Genomic DNA, 22,632 nt, shown 5'->3' with positions numbered 1-22,632 from the left:
CAAGATGATCTGTGTCTAAAACACTCATCAGCTGTTTCATTGCCTACGATACTTGGGTGTGCTGGCACCCAATATAGAGTCACTTTATTATCGTCCGCCAGTTTTCTCAGTTCTCAGACCAGTCTCAGTTGGGTTGGTTACAGCTCTAAGTGCAGTATTTCTGTCTGCGAAGACATTGATATCGTTGAGGTCTCAAACTGATGTTTGATGCACATCGCAAGATTTCGTACACTTCAGCTTGAAAAACTAATTTATACTGACCGAGCGGTTAACTGATACAATAAATTCCAAATCCTGCTCCATGTTCGATTTTCAACCCATCCGTATACCAGCTGTTTCTGCTGAGCATGTTTTCGGAAGAACTATTTATTTCACACCCTTTGCAGTGTGTAACTATAGCCGGAGAGATTGTATTACTCGTATGTGTTTCTGAGTCATGTGGTCCAAGAGCAATTCAGGTGTTAGTTATTCCACATATGACAAAATATTTTGCCCGATCCCATGAATTTTCCAGTCTGAATTGACCCGCGCCCGTCTATTCCATTGTTACAAAATGTAAATGTGGCGGATTCAAGAGTGTCTCCGGTTAAACTTTTTTTCTGTAGTTTTCATTGATGTCGTTATTCCCAAACAAGCAAGTTTTTGCAACCTGCTTTGGTCAGCAGCTCATAGATACATGTGTTATCATGAGCTCAACCAAAATGTGTAGAGTCAGTTAATCATGTCTGATTTCAGTCCTCAAATCTTTCCCTAAGTGCGTTTGACCCCCATCAGTGCTACCCTTTTAACCAGAGGTCTAATATCACTTCCTGACATTTGATCTCCTTGTTCTTGTAAGCATATTCTAGGTTTGTTTGAAGGTGGTGCACTTCCATTATCTATCTAATATATAAAAATGGATGTTTGTTGGTTGGTTGGTAAGTGATAAATTTCTACATCGCTCAACCGATCGTGATGAAACTTGACATGTATAAGTAATTTTTCATAGGGAAGGTTTTTAGGCTATCAATTTTCTGTAACTCCCACTAGATGGCGCTGTAGAACGCCAAGTTCGTTGATTCTGATTCTGTCAAAACATTGGAACAGCAGCGATACAGCAACATAGTACTAATTAGTACTACAACTACCAAGTTCTACGCGGGCGAAGCTGCGGGCAACAACTAGTATGATATAAATTGATTTGAAATCCCTAAAAGAATCAATAAAATTAAAAAGATTAGCTGAAAAATAACAATTATATTGAGCAAAAAAACTTAAATTGAAATGAAATACAAGCAACAATTGAAAATTAAACGATTAACAAGAAATTAAAATTAAAAATTCAAAGATTTCAAGTCAAGTTACTTCACAACGTTTCGATTGTTGGTATCCACAATCGTCTTCGGGTGATGACCCAGCCTCGAAAGTTTATTTGGCCTCGATCACGGTCAAGTCCACCCCTCAGCAAGGTTCAGTGATAAGCAAATCCGATATTGATATCCTCAGGTTCTCTCTCGCTGGCTTTCTTCTATGTAAATGGGCAGGATCTGACCTTCAGTTTCTTTTTTTTTGCTTGCTAAGAAGTATTATTTTTGTCATGCTCTTTTTTCAGGCCGGTATGAAGACCAGAGCTCTAGATCTCCTCGGGAGTTTTTTGGCCTCGATCACGTTCAAGTCCACCCCTCACCAAGGTTGAGTGAAGAGCTAATCTAATACTGATATTTTCAGGATCTCCCTCGCTAGGTTTCTTCTATGTAAATGGGCAGAATTCAACCTTCAGTTCCCTTTTCCTGTTTGCTGAGGAGTATCATTTTTGTCAGTGCTCTTTTTTTAGACAGGTATGAAGATCAGAGCTCTTGATCTCCTCGGAAGTTATTTGCCCTCGATCACGGTCAATTAGAACATTCCCAAGGTTGCATCAGGGCGCCGACGATTTCCTTGGTTCTTTGTTTTGTTTCCTTATTGGCACAGATTATCGCTGAACTGAATGAAGTTCTTTCGAAAGTTTCGATGGTTGGCGTGGTTGCCTGAGGGAGCATTGTTCAACTCATAGCCCAGTTTCTTCTGAGCCAGGTCAGTCTGTTATTGCTTCATAGGTGGACACCCTATGCCCACTGACAGTCTCAATGTACGATACAGTTTATTTATGGGAGCTCCTGGGTTTTTCATTTCCTCTGTGAGGGAGTTTTCGGATCGTATCTGGATCTCTTTTCGGTCCCTTCTACAAATGGAAAGTATCAAGGAGTCTTCGCTGGGACCTCTTATTGATCCATCAATCCAAGTCCCCTCAGCAACTATGCTCACTCTCTTCAGTTTGCATTTCTGTGCTCCTGATAGTTTTTTGTGTAGAGTTCCGACATTTGCCAATTATACAATTACAGTTTCGATGGAAATATCTTCACCCGCCAATTGTATTTCACTTTGCTGGTTGGGTTTGGTCTCTTAGTCCGTCATTATTAACGAGGGGCTGCTCGAAGAGTACATCCCATTCGTTTTGTTGTCTGTCCATATACATGGAACCCCCTGCATAGATGAGACTAAGTTTGCTGAGTTCCATGGGTTCCGTTGATTCAGGTAAAATTAATCCTTTGGAACTGGTCACTGGATGAATCCAGTGACAACTAAAACGGAGGCTAAAGTAACTGAAAATAGTCAAATAAAATGGGAACTAGACGGATCTAATTGAGTATCAACTTATTTTCATTGATTGATGTGTAAATCATATCGAATATCTATCTATCTTTAATACTATCAAATTTCAGGTGCCACTGGAGGCCACAACGAACCATGTACACTTGCAACATTCCACTCTAGATTCACATTCGGAAAATTTAGTAATAAGTAGGAGTCATCTCGATCATATCAACTCCAAGCTGGATCAACTCTCGAAAAGGGTTCAATCTTTAGAGACGACACTCACTACAGACGTTAAAATGATTCTAGCGCTGTTACAAGCACAACAACCGTCTGGCAGCGAGATTTCTACCATTAAACAAGAGGTAATTACAAAATAGTATAATTGTGCATCGTGAGTCTATCCTACAAAGTATCATCTAGTAAATTGTTGTTAGAATATTATTTAGTTTTCTAATTTTTTTTTTACATTTTTTAGAATTTATTATATAGAATTAAAGAGATCGGGTGAGTCTGGAATGAAGCAAGCTCATTTTATAAATCTATGAACGGAGTATTTTCAAGTCATAGTAAACTCTCTAGGTGATAGAAAATGACGCTATTTGATGATGGTAATGATAATAATTCTTCATGCATAGATAATAAGACTAAATAACATAACTGAAACAGAAAGCATGAGTCAAACAATTGAAAGTTGTCAAATTGTTCCTTCAAGATGATTAATGATTAAAAACAATGTGACTGGAAGCCATTTATAGTCGAGCATCTTTTTTATGTTCGCACTGGTACTTTATTGAAAGAGCTTCGTTCTTACATGAGAGTAGACTTAAACTCAGAGTTACTATCTTCATTCGGGTTCAAAGGCCTTCGTAGTTTGGATCTGGATCCTAACGTTTCGCCAGCACGAGTAGCTGGCTTCTTCAGAGGTTTATTCATCTTGATGATTCACCGATGAATAAACCTTTGAAAAAGCCAGCCACTCGTGGCGAAACCTTAGGATGCTGTTCCAAACTACAACGGCTTTCTTCAAATCTGAATGAAAACCTCGGCCGCGAAAGCCTTAACCGATGTATCAGACTTAAACTGTCATCATTTTTTTTATTGTTAATTTTTTGAATTAATATTCAAAACTTATTTTCTATCTTTAGGCGTCATTCGGCCTAGGTGTGATACAATATGATTTGTTGTTTTTCAATCAAAACTGATCTTATATACTGGAGCAAAAAGTTTGAGGCTTCAACCGTGTGTTGAACATGTAATTCGGTATCATGTGGTTCGAGAACATGGTTGAGTTTGGTTCTCCACATATTCCAAAATTCCTGTTCTGCCCGATTCCATGTCCCAAAATTCCTGTACTGCCCGATCCCATGTAAATCTGTTAGTTTTCCAGTGTGAATTGGCGCAAACTTGCTTTCTTCATTATTACTAGATGCAAAGAAGGAAAATTGATTCAAATATACAAGGCATTGCACCCTGCTCAGTTTGTAGATAGTGGTTGTTTGTTTCATCTTCAACCACCAGACCATAGATGCATATGTTATAATGGGTTCAACCACCATGGTGTAGAGCCAATACATCATGTCTGGTTCAAGCCCCCATTTTTTTCCGTAGATTCGTCTGGTCAGCGTGTTACCTCCGCCTTTTTTTCAACTCCTTCTAGATGTTGGTTCCAGGTCAACCGGGTATCTAGTATCACTTCCAGATATTTGACCTGCTCCGACAGATTTATCTCTTCACCTTGAAGTTTCAGAGGTCCTAGGTCATCTATTTTGCCCCTCTTGATGAGTGATATTATGGTCGGGCTTTTTCATGTTCATCCCTTCTTCATCTGTTCATTCAGTTACAATAATCAGGGTTTACCGCATGCGTTCCTTCGCTATATTATTATATTAGCCCTGGACTTCTGCAAAGCCCGGTACTGCGCGTCCATGATGGTCCAAAAGACGTAGTAACTCGTCCATTACAAGGTTCCATAACAGTGAGAATAATTTCCCTTCCCCCGAGGACAACACCATGATACCCATGCCACTACTGTCTCTGCTATAATGCTTGTCGATCCCTCTTCTTCTTGGCTCCTGAATGATCGATTCTAGAGATGTATTATCAAATTCGCTTCCTACATCCATTAAAGTAGCTAGAAGCAGTTTTTTGTTCTTGTAAACATATTTTTCTGTGACCTGGCATAAAGCCCTAAAGGCATATTGGTCTCAATGCTGTGGTTTGGTAGCCAATGATATGTTCTCAATCTACCTGTTAAGTAGTTTTTCTACTGTCTTCAATGTCATGAGAATGATTGCTATCAGAGCCTTCGCCCAATCAAGTCCTATTTTCCAGGTTTTGGAATGAAGGTTGACCTAATCAGTTTTTGGTATACATATTTCCCACAGCCAAAGTTGCTCTGAAGATTGTACACAAATTTGTACTTGCAGAATTACTGGGTGAATGTAATCTGGTCCCGGCGACTTGATGTTGAAATGAATTCATGGTCCATTAATTTTCTCTGAATATACTACTTTCTTTGCCACCAGCAAAGGCGCCCTCATCGAGAAGCCTCCAATTCTGAATCTGTCCAGCTTTGCAGTGTTAGGTTTGTAATTTCTGACCTGGGGAACTGCACCCTGAGAAGCTCTCTGATATTCACTCCTCCTTTTGATGTGTACTCTCCGGTATTTGTTTTAGGATTATTTATTGATAACTCAGGTCCCTTAGAAAGTATCTTAGAGAGTTTGGCACATACTTGGGTCTGTTCGACCTCCTTGCATTGTCTTCTCCATGAGTTCCTCTTAGATTTCCTCAGACCTTTGTTGTATTAAGTTAGGGACTTTCTGTATCAATTCCAGATACCTGATTTCCTTGCGCTTTCGGGTTTTTTTTTCAGTTTGTTGTGGCATCTGTGCCAAAACTTCATTCCACCAGGAAAAATGTTCATTGTACGTAGACATAGTAGCTCTCAGGAATCAGTCTGCTGCTAACTCTAAGTCTGTAAAATCCGGTCTGAATAAGTTTCCAGGTCAACCATATAGACTTCTCAATTTCTTTTTACGGAGGTTTTGAGAAAATATAATCCAGATATGGGACCCAACGATTTTAAAGTTTATATACCAATTATGTGAACAACTTTTCTCATACCTACATATACCTACATATAGGACCTAATGTTAAGCTATCAGTTTCCCTACGTCGTTTATTATCGAAGGTAGTTTTATTGTCTACGTTTAAAATGTCTAAATTGTTTGCCATAATAAACTGTACCTAGTGAATACTCACGTCTTTCATTAGTTTTAAGCATCTTTTATTTCAAATGTCGCCTTTCGTCTTGCAACGAAACCCTTTTCTTGATATCAAACTTACAATGATAGGATGACAGACGCAGAATAATAATATTTAGTTTTCGTGTCATTTTGTCGACTACATATTTCATGAAACGAACTTTATTCGAACATACTATGGACAATAGTTCTCAGAGCTCATTTGTTGGAAAAGAGCATAATTATAGGTCACTCAAAGTAAAATTCACACTCTTTTCATTTCTACCGGTAACGCCAGAATTACGAGAAAAATTAATTGGAAGCATTTATCACGTGTAAGGAATTTTCAATTGTATTTTTATCGTTATATAATAATGCTATGTTATCTCTTTAGTCTTTATTTTTAGTAAAACCAGACATAATTCTTCAGCCATTTTTGTTGGAATATCAGAATATGAAATGATATTCCCATAATAGTTTTTTCATAGTAATTTCTATAGTTTGTAATATTTACGCATTTCTGGGAACGATCTAGAAAACAAAATCAAATCATCAAGACTGCTGCACTTTGCGATTGATTCACTCGTTCTCAGATTTGTTTATGTGTCGTTTCGCCGCGTTGAAATCAAAGTTGGATGCATAGAAACATCTATAAAAGTATTGAAAGCGATATTAGTATCCAAATTACTTGATACCTCATTTCAATCAACGGATGTAAAGTTATTGATATTTTTTATAGCAATCTCTCTCTCTCTCTCTTGAGCCTCTTGTTAAAGAGTGGAGAAGTGTTACAAATCATCCCTGAACTTTTTTTTCGGCAAACACGTTAAAAAGTGATTAGACTTTCCTCAATACTCCCGATTTCGGACTTCTTCCTTCCGAATCACGTTTTATGGAGATATCTTTCTCAAATCAAAATCCATCAAATGAATTGAACCTGAATTGCCGAATATTTTTCCGAAAAACTATAGGCTTTGTACTATCAATTACTTGTGATACACTGTTTGGAACCTTTGGTGTAGTGATGAAAATTACTGAAGTTTTTTCCCAACACCAAACCGTTATTTTAACACGTGTTTCGATCACCAAGTGATCATCTTCAAGAGGAAGATCAAACTCCTCTTGAAGATGATCACTTGGTGATCGAAACACGTATCGAGGTGTTGAAATAACGGTTTAGCGTTGGAAAAAGAAGTCCAGTAATATTTTGTACAATTAATGTTCAAAAAAATATATTTTCGTTTTCAGTTGGATTTACCAAGTGTGATCTCAATGTAAAACTTTCATACATACTTTCATAATAGAAATATACATTACTTCCATAAATTCATAGTTGAATCAATAAGTTTTTTATGATTCTTAAAAAGTAGATAATTTTATTCAAATGTAGATGCATGCTAGGTGAATTATTAGGTATACAGACAGATGCTGCTAGAAACGTCTGCTAACTACAGCTTACTTTTCCTCTTCCAGATGCCTGAATATGAAAATGTAGCCATAGACCCAAGTAGAAGTAGATATACATTTCAGAGATCAGTTAGTGAGCCAAAACCAATATCAAAAAATCATCATTCCCAAGTTCTTCATAGGTAAAGACGAAATTTAATTTTGCATGTGAACCTTCTACAAATATCACGAAATCTTCAATGTTTCACTTTTCTAGGTTTGCATCGTTTAATAAAGCTTTTGATTTTGACAAAAGTCAAGAACCATCTTGGGCGGAGTGTCTAATAGCAAAGGAAAAGGAATGCAAAGAAGAAAAAATAGCTCCAATCGCAAAATTAGAATCGCTAGATGAATTAGACTTGGTGAGTCAGAATACTGAGACATTATCTAAGATTATCAGTAACCACGTTATAACAAACATAAGATCGTTCAAGGTATTTTGATAGACTATGTTTATACGGCATCGAAGGAGAATTTCCTGGGTTCTTAGACATCCACCTTCAAGATGCTGTGTAAACGTGGTCTATTGAATGATTTCATGTATGTAATTCCTTGTTTAATGTGAATCGTTTAGTGCGGATATCTTATCTTTTGGAATAGGATAATTTTTTTAATATTGAAAAATGCAATACAAAAATAATAAACTTTACTGAAGATTAAAATTTGTAAAATTTAAAAAGTATTAATGTGAAGTCACTGACCATTTGAAAAATATAAAATATGAACAATATATTACAAAAAAAAATTAAATCAAAATAAATACATTTGGGAGAAATATCCGAAACCTTCTTTGATTATAGGTATATGAAAAAATTTGTTTTCGCTTTCTGTTCATTTCTTTCAAGTCCCCAGAAAGCACTGCTGCCTCATGAACTTATTGTGTTTTCCCCTATCTTGTAATGACACCCATTCCAATAATCTTGTCTCTACAGGTCTCTTGCTGGACGTTTGTCATATTCTTCTGGACATAAGTTGGGTTGTCGATGAATTTTTTGCCCCTTCTTCCATTTTCTGCATTGTTTCAAAAGCTTTATGTGCAGAACCCTTCAACTGGTAGATCGAACACCGAGTTACAGGCTCTGAGACTGGTCGAAAACACCATTGAAGAGCTAAACAGCGACCGTAAAGTTCACGTTGCCCTTTCAGACATTTCGGAGCCCTTCGACCGTGTATGGCATAGTCTTCTACACAAATAGGGTTTTCCTGAAAGACAGAACATTTCAGGTTGGAATAGAGGGCTCCCTGTCTGACAATAAATGTATCCTTGCTGGAGTGCCACAGGGAGCTGTGCTCTTTCCCACGTAGTACTCGCTCTACACCAGGAACCTTCCGAGGTCCGAGCGTGTGTAGGTGTCTCTCTACGCAGATGACACGGCTCTCCTCTCATGTTCCATGGGTCGAGAAATCGGGATCGAGGTCGTCCAATGCACGTTGCATTGGTACCTGTAATGCAGCGATACTCAACATGTGGCTCGCGTGCCGCATGCGTTCCGCCAGCCTTTTCTATTTCTATGCGGCCCTCTAGCGGATCTAGCCTGTTCTGCAGCCTGAAGACTAATGCGATATTTTTAGATTATTTGACAATAATATTTTCTGATAATGACAAAAAATGTGTAGGGGTTTTTGACCTAAATCGAATACTGTGGTCGAACACTGAAAAGCCTATAGTAAAACCAATAATGATTGAGAGTAAAGCGCGTTGTCGTATCTAAATTTTACGTTACCAGTTTATAGCAGAATCAAAATATAGTAAGCAGTAGAGTTGTAGGTTGTGGCAAATTATAGATAATACACAATACTAGTACGATTAAAAGGTATTATTTATGACAAAAATCATTAATGAGCTTGTAATGAGTAATACTTATACATTTCCTGATTACTGATCAGTTAAAATTCATTATTTTCTGTGTAGTGTTAGATATTTATTACAACTAGTGGCAACGCTGTACGCAACGATATTTCTGTCTTTGTCACTTTACCGTAACTTCCATCTCATCGTTGCAGTCCTCACTAATGTACTTGCAGCCATGAGCGTATCATTGGTTTGTGAATTATACAGCGTGAATTGTACGTTTTACAGTTAAGTTAGTCAGCAATCGACGTGTTGTGATAACAATTGGTGAAAATAATAGTGCTAATAAGTGTTTAAGCGTTACATAATTATATTTCTACACCGTTCTCAAACTACTCAAAAAATGGGAGACATGGTCGGGCCTTCCACGTCGAAAAAGGTAAAACGGTCGGAGTCTCGGTCAGTAAGAGAAAAACAAATTGTACTGCGAGTATTTCACTGTCTTGAAAGAGATCATCAGCCACCAAAAGATGACTTTGTGCATATGTGCTGTAATTGTACGTGTGTACCTCCGAATAACCAACCGGGCATTTCTACATCAGTTCCACAATTACAAAAGATAAATTAGTTTATATGTGCTATGATTATACCGGTGTACCAAAATCATCGATTTACAAAATACTAAGAGAAGCATAAATTCATGGGGACGTACAAACGCCAAAAACTAGTAGCGGACGAAAAAAAAGCACAGTTGATGAAGAAGCCAAAACCAGTATACGCAGAACTATTCACAGCTTCTTTTTCAGAAATGAGCTGCCCACACTACAAACAGTTCTGGAGGCACTTAGCGATCATGAATTGGTTTCCAAAGAGAAACTTTTAGGAAACTTGTACACGAAATGAAATTTACGTACGGAAAAGTTAACAGGAAAAGCATTCTCATTGAACGTCAAGAAATAATAGCATGGAGAAGAAACTATCTAAGAAAAATTGACGAATTTCGGAAGCTCAAAAAAAATTTAGGTACTTCATGGACGAGACATGGGTTAACCAAGGACATACGGTCAAAAAAGTATGGCAGGTAATATAACAAGTGCACGACAAGCCTTTAATGAAGGTTTGTCAGTTGGGTTAAAACAGCCATCAGGAAAAGGTAGTCGTCTGATAGTTACGCATATATGAAGCGACAGTGGATTTTTACCAAATGGTGAATTAATATTTAAATCTAAGAAAACAGGCGACTATCATGGAGAGATGAATGCGGAGGTGTTTGAAAAATGGTTTGAAGGCATCATTCAACTTGTGGAACCTGGGTCTGTCATCGTCATGGACAATGCCCCATACCATAGTCGACATTTAGAACCATTACCGAAACAATCATGGAAAAAAGCAGCAATTCAAGAATGGTTAATTAATAAGAACATCCAATATAACAAGGATAATTTAAAGGCAGAACTACTTCAGCTAACAAAATTACACACAGACAAATATAAAAAATTCGCAGTGGATGAAATGGCGTTAAGTCGTGGAATTACATTTTTAAGGTTACCACCAAATTAAACCCAATAGAATTAATCTGGGCGCAAGTAAAAGGATATGTGGCACGAGAAAACAAAACATTTAAATTAGTGGACGTGCAACATCACCTACAAGAAGCTATTCGAACTGTTTCTGCAGAAGACTGGAAGAAATGCATGCAGCATGTTTTAAAAGAAGAGCAAAAAATGTGGGACGTAGACAACCGTATTGAACACAATATTGAATCAATCATAATTCACTTTGATGATAGCGGTAGCAACAGTGACGAATCTGAGGTTTAAGATTAGACGAAAATTTGTACATTTACATTATATTCTATTATCAAAAATTTGTAATTTGTATTTTCTAGTACCCCTGACGATGAGTTTGAGTTACTCGAAAGCTTGAGAATAGTTATAAAGAGTTCACTTATCAATTGCTGCAACCCAATAGTGAAAAAAAGTTATATATATATATATATATATATATATATATATATATATATATATATATATATATACAGGGTCCTGCAACAGTGGCGCGGTGTTCCATACCTCTATATAGGAAGCAGATAGGAATCTAATTTTCTATAATATTACCTTATTGCTCGAGCTCGACAAAATAAAAATATTGGCGGTCACACAGGGTGTTCGATTTTTTCTGGGCGGATCCCAACTGTGTCTTTTTAAATGTCAACCTATATTTTTTATCGCTTTTTCGGTTTCTTCATAGAAAATAAAATAAACTTTATGTATATCTGCACTTCGAAAATATTGATGGTTTTCGAGATATCTAGCATGACAGGTTTTTTTTCCAATATTCGTCACTCAGAATATTTGAAATTATAAAGTGGTGCCAAGTCCAGTTGAAATTTTTTTTTTGGTCGAATATTCTACATTGGTAACTCTCTCAAACGATATATCTGAAATCGATCTGTGATATACAGGGTATGAAAAACCGCTTGCCAAATATTGTAAATGAAAATTTGCAAAATCTTCCTTATATTAAATGGAACACCCTGTATATTATTGATCCATAAGAAGCGCCAACGAAACCTCTAGAAATTTCATTAAGTATTCCCTATGGCTAAGTTCAATAGTTTTTCTTAAATGAGCATTTCTTTCGAAAAATGGTCATTTTTTCAAAGCGAAATCCATTTGACGACTGATAAAAATATACGAAAGATATCTTGTTTCAATTTTGTACATTAGAAGGTGTCCAAACAAATATTTTTTAAAGAAATAAATGTATGTACCTATCACTTTTTGCTAAATGGAAAATTATTTTTTCATTGGATGCAGACTTTCACTCATAAATCGTGCAATATCAAACCAAACAAGTTAAAAGAAAGAAACATTATAAATAACTATTTTTTTCATGTTATTATATTCATTCAGAGCTTGAGTTCTAGATATTCAAATTTGTCAACTGGCAAATTACAAAACTACAAAAGGGAGAGTTTAATTAAGGTTGATAATGAAACTTTTATAAAATATGTTCAACATGTCATCCATTTTCTTGAATGCAGAGCTGAAGTCTATGTTTGAAAGACTGTTCTACCCTGCGCAAGACAGCTGGTATAATGCTGCGAAAAGCATTCGTTATTCTAAGTCGCATATTTTCGGGAGAAGTTGTGGCTCAACGTAAACCATATTTTTTATGTATCCCCATAAGAAAAAATCTAGTTTCGTCAAATCTGGTGATCTAGCGGGCCACCGTACAGGCCCATTCCGTCCTATCCATTTATTGGGAAATACTTCATTTAGATGATCTCTCACTTCTGCCGAATAGTGAGCAGGTGCACCATCATGTTGTAACCACATTCTATTGCGGAGGTCAAGAGGAATATCATCTAACAAACCTGGTAAATCATTTCGTAAGAAATTGAGATACATTGCACCATTCATATGTCCCTCAAAAAAGTATGGACCAATTACATATTCTCCAATGATGCCTCCCCAGACATTTATCGACCACCTATGTTGATAATCCACCTGTCTCAATAAGTGAGGATTTTCTGTCGCATAATAATGGTAATTATGTCGATTTACAAATCCATTTTTATGGAATGTCGATTCATCCGACCATAAAATATTGTTGAAAAAATATTCGTTTCGACGAATTTTGTTCATGGCCCAATTGCAAAATCTCACTCTTTTCTCGAAATCAGCATACAGTAGTTCTTGATGTAACTGAACGTGGTATGGATGCAAGCGATGTTTCTTCAATACTCGTTGCACTGATCTCTCACTTATATCCACTATTTCCCCAATTTGTCGTTGACTCCTACTAGGATCTTCTTCAACAGCAAGAATAACTTGCAATTCATTATCTTCATTAGTAGCTGGCTTGATGCGCTCATGTTTGGAATAATTGATAGATCCAGTTTCAACGAATCGTCCCAAGACCTTTCGGAAAGATCTTTCATCTGGATGCCTTCTATCTGGATACCGTTGAGAATAAATTCTACTTGCCAATAAACAATTCCTGTCTGATTCACCTAATATGAAAATCATATCAATCAAATCACTTTTTGATAACAACATTCTGATGAAATTATACCGACAGTTCAACTTCACGATTGACTAAAAATTTCAATATTCATTTGCAGCCAAATATTTTGTTCTGTCATTTGCCAGACTACTTGATTTCCAATAAATATTTCATTCGCTGAAAGGTTGTTTTAGACCGAAAGAATATGGCACAAATTCCGAGATTTTTGAAATTATTGTAACTATTCAAGAACGTCCATTTTGTGGTGTAATTCGCAACTTGTTTATCTAGCAACAGGTAATTTTAGGAATGGGCGATATTTTAAGGAAAGGGTATTTTTTGTATATTCTTATCAGTCGTCAAATGGATTTCGCTTTGAAAAAATGACCATTTTTCGAAAGAAATGCTCATTTAAGAAAAACTATTGAACTTAGCCATAGGGAATACTTAATGAAATTTGTAGAAGTTTCGTTGGCGCTTCTTATGGATCAGTAATATACAGGGTGTTCCATTTAATATAAGGAAGATTTTGCAAATTTTCATTTACAATATTTGGCAAGCGGTTTTTCATACCCTGTATATCACAGGTCGATTTCAGATATATCGTTTGAGAGAGTTACCAATGTAGAATATTCGACCAAAAAAAAATTTCAACTGGACTTGGCACCACTTTATAATTTCAAATATTCTGAGTGACGAATATTGGAAAAAAAACCTTATATATATATATATATATATATATATATATATAACGGTGTTGGCAAGACTGAATGCCGGATTTCCGGTTTCATCAACACGTGGAAGAAAAATCATGATTCTTCTCTCTCTTTAGTTCAAGTCTTCAAGCAAGTAACATATCATTCTTGTGCAAAGTAAAACTGTTCATTTCGAGGTTAGTTCCCCAAAGACACGTGATACTTGTAAATTATTGTGTTCGTCAGTCGACTGAGTTTCTTTCATTAGTGCCGAGAATTCGTAACCATCACAATGGCTGGCGTGTCCTCAAAATCTAACGTAAAATTTCTGACGAAAATAGATTATTTCAAGACTATTTAGAGGAAGAATATTTTGTTATACCTAACAAACACAGTTCAAGAACTTATTTGATTTGTCGAGAAAGTGTGATATTAAAAAAATATAATATAATGAGACATTATAATACAAAACATAAAATGTTTAGCGATAGTTTTCCAATCGGCTCTGCATAGCGAAAATAAAAGCTATGCGTCTTGAAAAAGTCGTTACAGCAGCAGCAAAATATGTCAGTTTCAATGACGAGAGCGTGCTACGAAATTTGTTATTTACTAGGAAAACATATGAAACCATTTAGCTGAGATTGTGAAGGAGTGTTTTGTAAATGCTTCAAATATATTATTTGAAAAGTTTTGCAACAAACCACAGATAATGTCACAAATCAGGAAACTACAGCTCTCAGATTCCACCTGCGTTAGGCGAATTGAAGATATTTCGAAACATATTTTTGATCATGTCATAGACGACTTGAAGAATTGTTAATATTTCAGATTATCATTTGATTCGAGCACTGATGTTCCATCAACATCACAATGCTCTCTGTTTGTAAGGTACTGTAGTGAAGATTATACGATCCGTGAAGATTTTCTCAAATGTTTGCCAATGAAAGGACATACAAGAGGAAGTGATTATATTGATATTATTTATACTTTCTTGGAGAAAAATGGCATTGATATTAAAAGATTGGTATCTATATGCACGGATGGCTGCCCGTCTATGACAGGAAATAAGACTGGGTTTATTTCTCTCTTGCAAAGGAAATATGACATGAATATCTTATCATTTCACTGCATCATACACCAAGAAAATCTTGCGGCGCGTACCACCATACCGGAAGTTGACGACTTGATGAAAACCGTTATTAACATCGTTAATTTTATAAGAGCACGAGAACTTAACCATAGGAAATTCAAGAATTTGTTAGAAGAATTGGGAAGTGAGAATGGCGATGTTTTACATACCGGAGTACGATGGCTGAGTAGAACAAAAGTTTTAGAACGTTTTTATGCTTTACGGCACGAAATAATTTTGTTTCTACAACAAAATAATAAAGTTTACAGCGAACTTGAGCAAGATAGTTGTTGGTGTCTTCTAACATTTCTTTGCGATATAACAGAGAAACTTGGTGAAATCAATCTTCGTTTACAAGGTGAACATAAAATTATTTCACAGTTGGCAACTAAAGTATTTGCTTTCGAAGACAAGCTGGAGATGTACATCGAAGAAATTAATATTAAAAAACTACATAACTTTTCAATATTGATAAAAGATCAACAAGATGGAACTGATGTGTCCCCAGAAAACTATACTACTATTTCTAATTACTTAGTTTCCCTGAGCAACGAATTTCAAGAAAGAATTAAGGATTTGCGAAAAATAATGGAATGTCTTTCTATTATTGGAAAATCCCTGGCACATAGAAGTAGCCACTACTTCACAACTTACGGCATTGGGATCTGATGTTGCAAAGTTATCGGATGAACTAATTGATTTTAAAAATGATACAAATCTGGAGGCGATTTTTAAAGAAAACAGAGAGGTAAACAAATATGAAGAATTCTGGAAATTAGTACCGGATAACTACAAAACGCTCAAAAACTGCGTACACTTCTGTATCTGTAGAGTAGGGAGGGTGAGTGTAAGCCCACGCACTTAGGCCACATGTGACCCATTGTACATCCTCCCAAGGAGTTGTCCTCCTAGGTCGTCGTCCATCCTGTCCTTTCCAGGAAGGTGGACAGGTCGCTGGGAGACATCTCCTTTATATCGGCAGGTGTAGGCCAAGACTCGCCGAATACACACTCTCTTATTGACGATAACTCCGGGCACTCGCACAGGACATGCCTGACAGTCTCATCTTCCTGTTCACACATCCTGCATAGAGGTGTGTCCACTAGCCCCATATTATGTAGGTGTTTCCTTAGCTGACAGTGGCCAGTCAGAAATCCTACTGTAAGGCGTAGATTTTTCCTGGTCATCGCCAGATATTTCTTCGGCGCCAGCTTCCCGGGGTCGCCCAAGGTGATCCTGGCAAGATTACATCCTTTGATTTCATCCCATCTCTTTAAAGATTGAGCATGGGTGTAACATTTGACTAGTTCCGCAATTGTCGAAGTCATCAGGCCGTGGGTGCCACTTGGTCCTAAAATTCTTAGTCCAGCCGCTTCCTTGGCTAGAGAGTCGGCAATGCGATTACCTTTACTCCTTTCGTGCCCTTTAATCCACCTCAGGATAATGTTATTATCTACCGAGGCTTTGGCTAAATCTTGGTGGCACTCTAGTGCTAGCCCTGAAGTAACACGGTGTCTGTTCAAGGCTAATAGTGCTTGTCTGCTATCAGTGCAGATTGTTATGTTTTTGCCCGAAATTCTTTTCTTGGTTATTTCTTTTGTGGCGATTGAGATACCAGCCAGTTCTGTTTGGACCACGCTGGTATTTCTTCCCATTCCCCATTTGATCCTTAGGCTTAGTGATCTGGAGTACACTCCACATCCTGAACCTTCTTTGGTTTTTGAGCCATCTGTATAAATCCGTATTGCATTTGTATCATCTGACTCTGTGTTCTGCTTAATTTGTATTTTGTAGGGTTTATTAAACACAAACCTGAGTTCAATTGCATCACTTGTTGCCTGCAGCAGAGGTTGCGCAGTAAGCGCTTCCCGCCACAGGCCCAGCCTCAATCGACCCATTCCTACTTCTAGGTTTACACCAGCCGTGTGCAATCGTAACATGGCCATTAACGCAACCTCCTTAACGAACAGATCCAGAGGGGTCAGACCCATGATTACTTCCATTGCCGCGGTTGGTGTTGTTCTCATGGCTCCTGTGATGTTTAAACAAGCCAGTCGCTGAATTTGATATAATTTTTGGATGGCCGTTGCTTGTAGAACTTTCGGTCCCCATGCAATGGCTCCATACGTTAACATAGGTCTTATTATTGCAGTGTAGATCCAGGCGACTACACGGGGTGAAAGACCCCATGCGCGTCCCACTGTCCTCCGACATTGCTCATAAGCCACGTATGCTCTTTTTGCTCTACTCTGTAGATGAGAGTTCCATGTTAGCTTCTTGTCGAGGATAATACCAAGGTATTTCACCTCTTCAGAGAAGTTTAGTTGACTTTTGAAGATTTCGGGAGGTTTTAAGCCCGTTAAACTTCTTTTCCTGGTGAAAAGGACCATCTCAGTCTTCTTGGGATTGATCGACAGTGAGTGTTCCTTACACCATGTTTCTATCAATTTGAGCCCATCCTGCGCTCTATCGCACAGTGTGTTTACAAATTTGCCGGTCTGCAAGATAACTATGTCATCTGCGTATGCAATTGTGTAGAATCCATTTTTGTTAAGGTGAATAATTAGGGTATTCAGAACTATGTTCTAGAGAAGGGGTGATAAGACCCCTCCCTGTGGACATCCCCTCATGACCAGTCCTTTAACTGTAATGTCTTCTACATTAATACTTATTGCTCTGCTAGAGAGCATCTGGAGTATCCATTCTCCTACTACCAGGGGTACATTCCTGGAGTGTAGTTGCTGGGTAATTGTTGGAAAGGTTGTTTTATCAAATGCTCCCTCAATATCTATGAATATACCTAGGGTGGATTCTTTGTTATCCAATGATCTCTCGATTCTGCTACCACATGGTGAAGGGCCGAATCAGTAGACCTTCCCGGGGTATATGCATGCTGATTTGGATGAAGTGGGTTGTTAACAAGTACTTCATCTCTTATGTACCGCTCACATAGCCTCTCCATGGTTTTTAAGAAAAACGATGTGAGACTAATTGGTCGGAATGCTTTTGGTAGGGTGTAGTCCATCCTACCTGGTTTGGGTATAAATACTACTCTTACTTCTCTCCACTTACTGGGAATATACCTCAGAGCTAGAGAGGCTCTGAATATTCCAACCAGGTGTGGCATAAGAGTGTCCAGTCCCCACTGAAGTAGGGCTGGTCTTATACCGTCAGGCCCTGGTGACTTGAAGGGGGAAAAGCTCGATATAGCCCATCTTATTTTGTCCTCATCAATTACTGTACTAGCATATTGCCAGTCATATTGTGAGGGTGTTATTGATACATCGTCCAGTTCGCCGCTCCAGGAAAGACAGAACCTGGGAACTGCGTACACTTGCTCCTCACCTTGTTTGCGTCAACTTACCTGTACGAATCCTCATATTGAAAAATGTAATATGCGATAAATGTTTATAGATCCCGACTAAGTGATTCACACCTGGAAAACTTTTTGAGAGTAGCATGTAGTAATTATGTGCCAGATTTATCAGAAATTGTAAATAGTTTGCGTCAGTGTCAATCATCACATTAATTTTTAAATGAATATGGTTTATTTTTACAGTTGCGTTTTATTGTATTTTACATACAACGTCTAACTCTAATGACGCAAAATCTGAAAGTAGTTTGTTCAGTTTTATTATTGCGGCCCACAAGGTATAGCAGTAGCGGCCGTTTGGCCCAAGGGGAAAAAAGGTTGAGTACCGCTGCTCTAATGCAAGATCCGAGTGAACCCGGAAAAGACTCGGACGATAACCATGGGAAGAACGATATCTTCTCCGGTTAGAAAAGTAAGAGTCTCTGGAAGGGAGATCAACTGGCAAGCGCGGGTAAAATACCTTGAAATACTTGAATTTGATGAGGTCTTATTTAGAAAACAGAGTTCAGAGCGTCAAGATTGGTGATAAAGTTAGCAATTTGGCAAATATCAAACATGGGGTACCTCGGGGTTCAATTCTTGGGCCTGTACTATTCCTGATATATGCAAATGATTTGATGAGTTATCTTCATGATATGACGACAGTTCAAGTAATAACATATGCGGACGACACAAACTTTATCATCAAAGCACAAGATGCATCAAATTTTGTAGATCGTGCCCATATTGTGTATGAAAAGGTGCAAACATGGGCAAAAAATAATCACCTTGAACTCAACGTAGCTAAAACCACGCTGATGAAGTTCACAATGAGCAGTGTTCAAGAAATTTTTTTTATATACAAAAACGAAGATCGACAAATTGAATTTTGTGCAACCACCAAAATACTAGATCTAACTCTTGATTATAAACTTACTTGGACTCCTCACATAGATATTCTCTGTAATAAACTAATAAAAAACTGTTATGGTCTCAGGTTCATGGCTAATTTCTGTAGTGAAAAAGTCCTATTAAGTTTGTACTATGCGACTATAAACTACCATTTAAGATACGGAATCTTGAGTTGGGGTACAAGCTCTTCTGCTGAAAAAGTGTTTATTCTCCAAAAAAGAACCGTCAGAATTTTAGCTGGAATAGGGTGGAGAGATTCATGTAGAAACGTTTTCAAAAAACTATGAGTTATGTTTACATGAACAAACGTATATTTTCAACCCAGCAACATAGTTATATTACCTACCCGTTATACAGATTTTCTGATGCCCAACACTCACAGAACGACCTTATTCCAAAAAAGTTTCCTTTATCTCGGCCCGAAATTCTTCAATAAGCTGGATGACTCAGTTAAAAACTCACCTACGTTGAAAAGCTTCAAGTATAGATTGAAAAAATAATAGTCTAGTCCAAAGTGAAAACATTCTCTTTATTTACGAGGAACTAATGTGTTTTGTTCAATTTTTTATATATTAATTACGTACTAGAAGGGAGTCTGTCCTTTTTCTTTTTATAAATGCGTTTTTTTGACGTATTTCTTGTTTTTTTATAAAATGATGTAAAAAATAATTTTATACTTTCAAACATATATAGTGTAATAGTTTAGTGTGAAAACGCTCTCTTTATTTACGACGTATTTCTTGTTATTGCATGAAGATATTCTGAAAAATAATTTTATACTTTTAAACAAGAAAAATAAATACTACTACTACTACTACCTCGGCCTTCTAATAGACCTCACCTGGCTCACCTGGAACCCGCACATTAAATCCGTCAAAACAAAGACCGAATGTCGGATCAGAAGTCTGTACTCTCTGCGGAATGAAGCCATCCGCAGCGATTTGCAGCTGCCTTCCATTCAGCAGTCCATTCAGTCGAGGAATCAGCGAGTTTTCGATTGGGCGGAAACTCACGATAATCCTTTATTTAGGGAAGCCTTAGATTATGCTGTAGACGACCCCTCCCGATATAGAAGGCCCCGACACTCTGTCGAATGAGACCCTCATGTCCCCCGTTAACGGATGAACAATCTCTTCATCCACTCACCCCAGCCAGGTAGGGATACTCCGTGAAGGGCGGTACTGATGTCTAAGGACTGTCATGCCGCCACCACCATTCAGTAATGACCAATTTGTCCTTCTGACAAACGACAGTTGTAAGGGTAAGGGAGCCAGGCTCCATCCTGTTTGAGATCAAGATGATCCACTAGTGGTATATCGAATGTAACTTCAACCAGATTTCTAGCGAAGTTTCACAATGTTTTATCTGTTTCATTTAATATGGATGAATTGCTAGTGGGTATATAAGACCAGCTATGGCTTTATAGTCCCATTTCTCTTTTATGTCACTACTGTACCTATAACTTTCAAATGGAGGGATGTCACCAGAAAACGAATCCAGACAAAAATGGAAAATAAGATGTGAAAGTTATAGGTGAATGCAAACGTGTGCTTTTCTATATATGTTATGGTAAAAAAGAAAGGTGAAATTTTGCATTTTTGAGACTGGAGAGTCTGGAAATAAAGAAAGAGCACCGATTTTTATTTTCGGATTCGGAGGGTGCAGCCTATTCAAAAATTTCACCAATACTTTTCAATATTTGTTTGATGGTGGTTGACAATGTTTCGTAGTGTATTTCATCAGTTCGGACTTCAATTGTCTAATATAATATAAATTGGTTTGAAATCCCTGAAAAAAATAAAAGGTTAACCGAAAATAATAATTTTTTTTTCGGTTAATCTTTTATTTTTTTCAGGGATTTCAAATCGATTTATATTATATTAGACAATGGAAGTCCGAACTGATGAAATACTTTTCAATATGTGATGGAAAAAATATTCATCAATCAATTGATTGAAGTCTAAAACTCTCATGAGAAACATTCCTTGATAACTTTACTTTTTCCTCACAAACTTCTATTGGAAGCTTGGTGTGACACACGCTGTATCTTTTGTATAAGGTTTAGCATTGGATAACTACATGCATTAAACAACAAAATGAACATAAGCATTTCTCTTCGTCTATTTTTCTGATTTTATTTTTATCGATCTCTCATATCAGTGAAAGATATTCAAGAAAACCCTAATATGATTGAATTGTTTTTTACAGGAATCGCCACTAGGCAGCCCAAAGAAGCCGAAAAAGTGAACAAATTGTTTTTCTATGACTTTGATTCAAAGTATTGTAAGGGTCTTGTATAAAATGAATTGATCAGCCCCGAATTCTGGAGCTTTTTGCATAGACTGTTGAATGATATATTGTTATTATTATTAAAAATACAATACAGTGAGATGTAAATTTACTTTCTATAATATTAAGGTCAAATACATTAACAAAAACAAACTTTGTTTATTATTATTAGAATTTTTTTAAATAATTTGACGTTCAACCATCGATGGTTTCACAGTAAATTGAAAAACTTGTTAGGTATAGATATATTTATAGAAATTACCAAGAATTTTCACTGTCTCATCATTGTGTTTCAAAATTTTTCAACATTCCATTGAAAAAAATTGTGATATTTTTTATTTGCCTTTATTTTCAAATGTTAAAAAAGTTTTCAACCTTCAGGATAATTTAAAGTTCACGCGCTTCATCTCACCTATTAATACTTAATAACTAAAGTCTAATAAACAAAGTTTGTTATGACACCAAAGTCCGTCTCATTATACTTATACAAGAGTGGAAAGAAGAAAAATAAAAGACAGCAAATGACGTATTACTCATTGATAATTTGTTAAATAATTTGTTGAGGCTTGTTTTTGGCATTCAATCGCTTTAAAGGTACATTTTGTAAGCACAAATTATATGTTTATACACAATTTTATCATATTTTTAATAATATGTAATATTGAATACTCAATAAATGGCATCAAATGCCTCAATAACCTATTGTTTTTATTCCATTAACATCAAGTTTTTGGACACCCTTCCATATTTTCCGTGGAATAGATCATCATCGACGACAGTCGATCTTATTTTAGATGAAAATGTTACAGATATTTCAGAATTCAACCATTGCCAATTGGTTGGATTTAAAAAAAATACATACGGGAAACGTCAGCGTATCCCTACTGGGGGAGATAAGAGCTCCATAGGTTCTCGTCTTCTGAAATACGACTCATTCTGAGATGTTTTTATATGTGCCGAAAAGATGTATGACTAAGAGCCCATCCAGTGACAGTAACGGAACTTTCGAAATACAAGACGCTCTCTCGTCGCTTGTCACATCTCAGCCCCAATCAACCTCTTTCTCCAGATACTTAAGAGACTTTTTATGGTCCAAGAAGTAATCAAAAAGTTCGTCCCAGTAACATAGGATCAAGAACAAGATC

The 22,632-nt window shown here is 36.9% G+C and overlaps 1 protein-coding gene across 10 annotated transcripts in view; it reads left to right on the top strand.

The window, feature by feature from the left end:
- The window catches only part of LOC111504205 (potassium voltage-gated channel seizure), a 741,437-nt gene extending 719,252 nt beyond the window's left edge, over positions 1-22,185 (top strand). For all 10 annotated transcript variants that reach the window (XM_074183663.1, XM_074183665.1, XM_074183666.1 and 7 more), the window contains 4 exons: positions 2,742-2,978; positions 7,335-7,450; positions 7,525-7,669; positions 21,407-22,185. In XM_074183663.1, coding sequence (XP_074039764.1) covers positions 2,742-2,978; positions 7,335-7,450; positions 7,525-7,669; positions 21,407-21,445 — 537 coding nt within the window. In that variant the 3' untranslated portion in view covers positions 21,446-22,185. The remainder of the gene's footprint in view (positions 1-2,741; positions 2,979-7,334; positions 7,451-7,524; positions 7,670-21,406) is intronic.
- Positions 22,186-22,632: the final 447 nt, after the last annotated feature.

Source organism: Leptinotarsa decemlineata, unplaced genomic scaffold (assembly GCF_025532065.1).
Source record: "Leptinotarsa decemlineata unplaced genomic scaffold, Ldec_3_MD MMD2_tig00026340_RagTag_RagTag, whole genome shotgun sequence".
In the NCBI taxonomy this organism is placed as follows: Eukaryota; Metazoa; Arthropoda; class Insecta; order Coleoptera; family Chrysomelidae; genus Leptinotarsa; species Leptinotarsa decemlineata.
The sequence above is the reverse complement of the archived record's forward strand: the minus strand, read 5'-3'. Positions and strand labels throughout refer to the sequence as shown.